The sequence below is a fragment of the Arachis stenosperma genome, chromosome 4, assembly GCF_014773155.1.
Source record: "Arachis stenosperma cultivar V10309 chromosome 4, arast.V10309.gnm1.PFL2, whole genome shotgun sequence".
Taxonomy (NCBI): Eukaryota; Viridiplantae; Streptophyta; class Magnoliopsida; order Fabales; family Fabaceae; genus Arachis; species Arachis stenosperma.
In genome coordinates, this window is record NC_080380.1 from 148,971,839 (window position 1) to 148,980,458 (window position 8,620).

Here is an 8,620-nt window from a genome sequence, read left to right on the forward strand (position 1 = left end):
TAAATTTTGGGTGAGTTTATTAGTAGATAAAGCACAAGGAGTGAAAGATAAAATGCAAAATCTTCAAACCCTATGTTATGTGCTTCTCAATTCACAACTAGGGTTCTTACTCGACAATGGTTGCTTTCCTAGCTTGAGAACACTGGGTGTATTACAAAATGGAGACTCAAGGTCATCAGTAGAAGAAAACTTAAGGAGTCTACACCGTCTAAGCAATCTACATAAGCTGAAACTTAAGTATATTCACTTTAAACAAGTTCCATTAGATAGAATTCCATTTCCGTCAAATCTTACCAAGATTAGCTTGTCAAGCTTTGAGTTTTTCAAGTCCAAAGACATGAATACTTTGGGACTAATTCCCAGACTTCAAATTTTAAAATTAGTTGATGGCGATTTCACAGAAAAAACTCTTAATTGTGGTGCTGCTGGGAGCTTTCCACAGCTTCAAGTGTTCATCATGATAGCAGTGGATGTTATGTATCTTACATCGGAAGAAGGTGCGATGCCTCGTCTTCAGCGTGCAGTCATCTATGAGTGCCCTCAGCTGGTGGAGGTTCCTAAACAAATGCGTTCCTTGGGTAGTAACTTTGAGTATGATGATGATGACGACGACGAGGATGACGAAGATGATGATTGTTATGATGATGATGATGATGAAGATGATGACGACGACCACGACTTTGATGATTTTGATGATGAATGATTGATTTCTCTGGGGCATTGGATGCCAAAAGCAGGTATATGTTTCTTTTACTGAAATTCATTGACACAGGCATGGATTTTGCTATTTAATTACCTGTTCATGCAACTTCTTTTCTATGCTTTTGCTAATGTTGAATCATTCTAACAGCATGCATGTATAATCAATTTGTGCAGAACTCTCCTCCATCATACATATCACTATATGTGCTCCTGCAGTCTCATTATATTGTAATGGTTTTTCTTTAGAATGACACTTTTCCGTTCTCATTTTGGTATCTGTAATTCCTTGAGCACATTTGCATTATGATTCTCTGTTACATTGAACATATTGAGGGTTTGAATGACATGTATTTCCTTTCATGTTATAAATAAATATGAGATGAGTTCATATTATTAGTGTATAGCATTAAGTGCATGTTTGGACACCATTATTTTGTTAAAAAATATATTTTTTCAATGAAAAAATATTTTTTTTATTTTTTAATGTATTTGGCAAATTTCTAGTAGTAAAAGTAAAAGTACTAGTAAAATAAAAAAATATCTTTTTTAAGAAGCTGTAATTTACATCTTTTTTTAAAAGATTTTTTTTTCTTTAAAAAAAGATGTTTTTCGTGTAATAAATAAACAAAAAAGTACTTTTATACTGTTATATCCAAACATAATTGATAAATAAAAAGATCTTTTTACATGAGATATTCAAACATAAAATTACTTTTACTTCTCTATAAGATCTTTTAAAAAAAGATAACTCAAAAAAAGATCTTTTCTTAAAAGTTCACCCAAACAAACCCTAAATCATCGAGCATGGCTAAGATTCAGAATTACTCCACCATATGTCTACTTTGATATATATCAGTTTTTCTTGACCCCAAAAAAACTTATTGCTCTGTATTAGGACAATGACATGGCAAGCTCCTCGGAATATTGTTATTAAATGTAAGCCATCACACTAGTTTATACCGGCAAAACCTGATATAGTTAACAAAAGATCAGATATGAATATAACCAAAAAGTTCACAGATTGCGAGTTAGCTCACACCAAAATCTGATAAAGATAAAGAAAACGATCATTGTCTTTTTTTTTCTATGAACTATAAATATGTATTATACAAAAATAATGTACTGTATTTGACCAGAAATATCTTGATACTGTAGTCCTTCATTAATCAAACACACCTACATAAAAATATATACACTACCATGGAAATTAATAATGGATATATCTCTCTAAATTAAATCAAAGCAGTACTCGTAGTATGCTTTAGTTTGTAGTGTTATGTGGTCCTGCTATCTTGGTGTTTTTCTCTATTAGTGTGTATGTAGATTTCCTCCAATATATGTGTATATAGTGATGATAACCCAACCGATTAGTTGTTTTTCTTTAATTTCTACTTATTTGAGAAATCATCACCAGAATAATTAAATTTGTTATAGTATAATAATAAGATATAATCAAATCTTTTCCCAAACACCAAATACTAGGGGTATGCATGGCTCGACCGGCCCGGCCCGGTCTCGAACACTTTTGGAACTAATTTGGTGTGATTTCATCAGGTCTAGGGCCGGGTATGGGTCTCAAAAATAGACCCGGTCATTATTTCGGGTCGGGTCAGACCATAGCTCGGGTCACCCGAAATTAGCCCGGTGATCCGCTCATTATACACAATTAATATTTTGTGTTATTAGTGATGGATGATGGCTATTATTATGTGAAATTTAAGTATTGTAAACCTTAATATTTTGTATTACTAGTCATTATATATAAGACTATAAGTTAATGTTTTATATTTAAAATGCATAAGACTTTAGACTAATGCATAATCTTGTGTTATTTGTATTGATGTAAATATTTAGTGTTATTAGACAATATTAGTACTAATTATGGTTATGCTTTAATTTTAGAGAAAAATTGGTTTTTATTATATTTTTCTAAGTGAATTTTATCATGTCAAATAATAGTTGGAGTATTGAAAATTTGGATATTTTTACATGCTAACTTACAAGAAGGTATCAAGGTAATATAATGTTAACGGCCCGATTTTCATCCGGTTTTTACCCAGTATAATCGTGGCCCGAAAGTGTATATGTTTCATCGGGTCTAGTGTCGAGTTCGAGTCTAACAAATAGGTCCGGTATATATTTCGGGCCGAATTTGGATCACATCAAACCCGGTTTCACCCGGCCGATGCACACCCCTACCAAATACATATATCTATATGGTGGCTAATTGGTGATGTCAATGTAACATTGTTATTTATTTAGTTCAACAAATATTCAAACTTTGTAATTTCAATTTGTCAAAAATCAAAACTATTAAACGACTAAAATCAGTAGAATCCAATCTACAACCTCCATAATTCGGATCCAAACCACTGCAGATACGCAAGAACTAAATCAGCTTGAAATTCGGGTCGGGTTGTGGTCTTGGTTCTTATGCTTTGGGTCTGGGCCAGTTTTGGCCTGGGTCCCTGACCTAAAATAAAAAAGGCTTGATACAGAATCTTATTTCTTATTTCTCATATAAAGAGCTGAACATAAGAATACCAAAACAAAAAAGAGCTGAACATAAGCTCAGACTCGATTAAATCCCAGCATAACATACACTCATTTGCCACAACCATAAACCATCTAAAAATAACTCCAATCTATTGGATCAAATCATATCTTATATCGAATTATCTAAAGTGAAAAATGACATTCAAATATTTTGGGATGGGCTAAATTAGGAGTTATAAAGCATGAATCATGTTACTAATCCACTTATATGCATAATTTTTATCAATGTTATGTGTATATTAAAATTAGTCACCATATATATGTATTTACATATATTGTTAAATTTATTTTTCAATGTGTATTTTATAATGTAACATATTTTATACTAATGACTAATTTTAATAATAAATTTTGGTGTATACTTAAAATGATTGAATTTTTATATATATATTTTTATTTTTTATTACTTTTTATTAAAAATAATTGATATAAGGTGGGATAAAATTCAAAAATTTATCTTTTATATAATAGAAGATATAAAAAAAATAATGCATATATCAATTCTCTATTGTTTGTTTGTTTCTTTATGTTAAGCGTTAGGGTAACTATAAAATTTCAATGATTGATGATAAGTTTTGCTATTTTATTAGCTTGTGTACATTTATGATTTGTAGGTATGAAACTGAGGTCATTGGTGAGATTGCTGAACAAGTCTTTGCAAAGCATCGAAAGATCAAACAACTATTGGATAAATTTGATTCTGAATTTGAAGCGGTCGAACCACTTTTGAACCTTGAATCTTGTGATACTGTTCGTATGGTGGGAATTTATGAAGATCCTAAAATAGGCAAAAGTTACATAACAACATTTGCATTTGAGCTATACTATAAGATCAAATACAAGTTCAGAGCGGCAAGTTTTCTTGTTGATGTTATTAAACAGTTAAGGAAAAACACCGCTAATGGCTTGGAAAATCTCCACAAGGATCTTCTTTCTGATATGGGTGTGGAAACCATGCAGGAGTTGCAACATAAGAGAGTGCTTCTGGTTCTGGAAGGGGTTAATAGTGACAAGCATTTGGAGTTTCTAGTGGGAATGGGAATAGGTCATTGGTTTGGTCTTGGTAGTAGGATCATCATAACAACAGAAAACAAAGATCTCTTTCAGAATCATCCTGTGATGGATGGTGTTGAGCTTAAGACACATTGCTTTGGTGAAGGTGAATTCAGTGGCAGAAATAGGATTGTAAAGGAAAGGAATGTAGTGAAAGATTTCATCGATGTGATTAATCAACTGAGAGAAGAAAATTCAATGAGGAGCAATGTTGTTTCAATTGTCAGTGAAATATTCACGGTGCATTGGCAACTGTTTCCAAAGATTATAGAGAAAAGATGTTTTCTCAAGCCTTCATCGTTCTTTGATGCCATCCACAGCTATACCCGAAAATGAAGAGGTTTTATAGAGGAATGTCAGAAGGGCACTTCTAGTATGGCCACACATATAGGTGACTATGATGGCTCACCCACTGACATATATTTGACTCCAACTATTGGATCAAATCACGTTACCTTTTGACGTTCAAATTTTGTTATGTGATTTTTATTTTGTAAATCAATTGATTAATTGCAATTTAAATTGTAATGAAGAATGTTTTCTCTGTAACACCAAAAACTTGGCAATTCGATTAATTTGCATCCCTCTTAAGATTCAAATATCAAGGATTGATAGACGAAGAGAAAACAACCGAAACTAGCACAGCCATTTTCAACTATTGAAATATAAACATTCATCATAGATTGACAATAACGCCAGTTCTAAAGAAACAGAAGTTTATGCATGACAGTAGATGATAATAAAAATAATTCAAATGCACTGATGAAAATAATTCAAAAGCAACACCTTTGTTTAGGGTACCAGAGAAAAATTAGAAGTTCTACAATATAAAGATAGTAATACTCAACATCTCTAGCAAGAACTTGGTCCATAAAAAAAATACTATCATTGAACATCTCTACTGCTGCTTCTCGGCTTTCTTCTTCTGCCACAAGCGGTCTAGTGCACTGTCGGCATCACCCTGGAACCAACATATGATAGCATTAAGTATGAAACAAAATTCCTAAATGCAAAGAATGAATGATATATAAGACCAAAAAAGGATATCCAGTTAAAAAGTTCAATTTGATACTAATTCTTAAAAGATCATGCAATGGCAGTAGACAATGTCTATTTAATACAAGACACAATGTAATTGAAAATTAATTTCAGTTAACCCAATAAGTTCACCATTCTAAATCCACAAACATATAAAGGCGGCACACAAGTAGTCAATAAGATTCAGTGATTAAGAAACATCAACCCGTGTCATAGTTAAATCATGTTACTATTATCTTTAGCTCATTGTATAACAAAAAAAGAAAGACATATTCAATTCAAAATGCTTCAACTCCCATAATAGAAAAGCAATAAATACTAAGTAGACGGGTTCCAATGGTCCATACGATCCAAAATAAATAAACCTAAATCAACTAAAATTGAAACTTTCATATGGATATGCATACAACATGAATACATAATAATAAGAAAATACCTGAGCACGAATGAAGCCGCAGAGGGCAAATGTGGAGAAGGTGTTATTGTAGAGACCACTCTCATCCAAGTGACCAATGTTGATCTGAACTGACGCATGGTCCTTTGCAGTTATCAACCTGTTTGTTGCAGAGCTACACCATAACACTAACAGAAATCAGTATAAAGGTGCAAAATTTCAAATACATATTATACTTTCTTAAAGAAAAATCAGTGAGCGAAAGAAGAAAGGTGTGTTTACCACTTCCTAGGAATGTAGAGCTCAGTGATCTGTCCCTCCTCGTTCTGCATCTTTCTTTCTCTGTTGGCAAAATAAAACACTCTTTCTTAGAGATCAACACAAAAAAAAACCTAAATTCAAATTGCAACAAGAGAGTATCAACACTAAGTTATACTTTTCAGAAAACTAAGAGAATAACATCAATAATTTGGTAAATGCATGTGTGGATTGACATTACAAAAACAAATTGAAAAAACATCAATAAAAATTAAAACAGAAACATAAACGCAAACATAAATAAAAAGAATAGGACCAATAATAACATCGATCATTTACATAATCACAGAAGCATATACAAATCTACTAAGAAGAGAGTGCCAAGCAGATAATAATTTACAGCATGACAGTGACAAAGACAGATATAACAAGCAGAAAATAGAAGAGAACTCACAGAACAGAGAAGCGTGCGTCGCCGACGAGTCACGGTTTGGAGGGAGGAGGCAGGCGCAGAGGCAGATAAGAAAGTCTCTAGGGTTCTCTGTCTCGGCAATGGGTTTGGCAAGTTATGAATGTCATATATATACTCTCTAGGGTTTTCTGTATGGGCAATGGATTGGCCCGTTGGCCAGTTGGGCTTGGGCTACTCATGCTTCCAATAATTTTATATTTGAATAATTTTTTTAAAAAATTACCAAAAAAAATATTTTATTTATCAATTATTTTTTAGTATAATAATATAAAAATAATTTTTATTAATTTATTATATTAAAAAAATTACATAAAATTAATTTTTTTATAAAAGATATAAATTATAGATTTTTAAAATTTTTATATTTAAATATTTTTATTTTTATTATTAAAAATTTATCAAATATATTAAAAATAAAAAATCTCTTTTAATAAAAAGCAATAGTGAAAAATCAGGTGCAGTTAACTTTACGTAAAGTTGATAACTGAAAGCCATTAGATGATTTGACTAATTTGACTAAATTTTCATCTAATAACTCTCAACTATTAACTTCGTATGCACTTGAGTTTCCACCTTAAACAATTTAATAATGTAATAGCATATAAATAAGCTCTTATATTTACAAATAGTGAATTCGTAAGGTTATATTTATTTTGTTGTCTTCTGTGATTTTTAATCAAGATATCGTTGATTTTTATTTATATATTTATATATTTTGTTGTTAATTCTTTGATATTAATAAAAGAGTTTAATTTAAATGCATTCATTTAAAATATTTTAAAGAATCTATTATAATTTTAAAATTTATATAGTTATTTTACTTTATTTTATAATTTATTGGCAAAAGTGATCGCCTATTTAATAGTATATTAATATTTAAGGATAAAAAAAGAGAAAATTATTCTAAAGGAACACTAAGGTGATTTAACTATTAAAAGAGATTTATTTTTATCAAAATTATTAAAAAATAATAATTAATAAAATATTAAAAAAAAGGATCAAATTTTTTTATTAAAAAAATATATTCTTAAATTATTTATTTATTTATTTTTAAAGACATATTTTTACATTAATTGAATCATTTTTCTATTTTTTTCTTCTTCTTTTTAACAATATCTTTATACATCAAATCAATTTTTGAGTCCTACTTTATTTTTTTTTAAATTTTATTATAAATAATTTTGTCATTTTACTTTATATTTTTATTTTACATTTTCAAACTCAACACAATAATAAGTAACATAAGAACTAAGAGAAGAAGAAATTAAAGATAATATATTTTTATTTTTATTATTTTTTTGGAAATTATGAAAAGAGAATTATGGTGTCATATATCTCGAAGGCTGTATAATATTCTCAATTAAGCCCTCAACTCTGTCTCATTTTCAACCAACAACCTTCAAAAATTTTGTAGTAATTTTTTTTTGAGAGCATATTTATTGTCTGTAAATAATATTTCTTTAAGATCTAATAATTTTATGTTAAAATTTGTTAAGAATCTATTCCTCTATCGTACATATTAAAAATTTTATTAAGAACTATGAAAAAATTATTGTCTCATTGAAGTAATTTTTGAGAATTTTTAAAATAATAAAAGTTATTAGAGTTAAAATTTAAAATTTAAAGGAGAACAATTTTAAAATTTCAAAAAATAATGTATGTATGAGGAATTAGTTATCGCCTAACAAGTAATTATACCTTCATTACTTATTCATTCCAAGTAAAAAAACTGAACCTTTGATATAATTATTTGAGGACTCTCCAACATGCACAAAGAAAGAATGTAAGCGCAATAGTCATGAGTCATAAGCATTAATAATATTGTGTGCTTTTAATTATACATAATGTAAGTGCAAATTGCAATTAAATTATAATATTTAGAATGAGCAACTACAAAGAAAGTTGCTCTCCGTTTATTTGGTCGTAATGACTCGATTACGTAATCTCCATTTTTATACACATTACTCTTTGTTTTAACTCTTGTGATTATTATTCCAATTACCATTAAGCCTAGCATTAAGACTGTTACCATGGCAGATTCATCAGATCACGATTCAACACCGTTGTCATATTTCAAGTATGATGTTTTTCTGAGCTTTAGAGGTTACACAAGATTCGGATTCACAGACACGCTCTATCATGCTTTG

At 29.9% G+C, this 8,620-nt stretch overlaps 2 protein-coding genes across 2 annotated transcripts; one reads left to right on the top strand and one right to left on the bottom strand.

The window, feature by feature from the left end:
• Positions 1-3,861: 3,861 nt before the first annotated feature.
• Positions 3,862-4,647, top strand: LOC130975934 (disease resistance protein RPV1-like). The gene has a single exon (XM_057900650.1). The coding sequence runs from the start codon at positions 3,862-3,864 to the stop codon at positions 4,645-4,647; it is 786 nt and encodes a 261-aa protein (XP_057756633.1).
• A 398-nt stretch (positions 4,648-5,045) lies between these two features.
• On the bottom strand, positions 5,046-6,608 carry LOC130976211 (40S ribosomal protein S21-2). The gene is made up of 4 exons (XM_057901002.1): positions 6,456-6,608; positions 6,026-6,085; positions 5,786-5,918; positions 5,046-5,272 (listed from the first exon to the last, which is right to left on the bottom strand). Exons 2-4 carry the CDS (start codon positions 6,073-6,075, stop codon positions 5,210-5,212), a joined length of 246 nt encoding a protein of 81 aa, XP_057756985.1. The 5' UTR covers positions 6,076-6,085; positions 6,456-6,608; the 3' UTR covers positions 5,046-5,209.
• Positions 6,609-8,620: the final 2,012 nt, after the last annotated feature.

What these genes read in the sequence shown, in the direction of transcription:
- LOC130976211 (XM_057901002.1), bottom strand. Translation starts at nt 6,075, where the DNA reads ATGCAGAACGAGGAGGGACAGATCACTGAGCTCTACATTCCTAGGAAG. An exon ending in CTCTACATTCCTAGGAAGTG is followed by an intron (nt 5,919 to 6,025) that starts GTAAACACACCT and finishes GTTATGGTGTAG; the next exon opens with CTCTGCAACAAACAGGTTGA. An exon ending in GCGGCTTCATTCGTGCTCAG is followed by an intron (nt 5,273 to 5,785) that starts GTATTTTCTTAT and finishes TGTTGGTTCCAG; the next exon opens with GGTGATGCCGACAGTGCACT.
- LOC130975934 (XM_057900650.1), top strand. Translation starts at nt 3,862, where the DNA reads ATGATTTGTAGGTATGAAACTGAGGTCATTGGTGAGATTGCTGAACAA.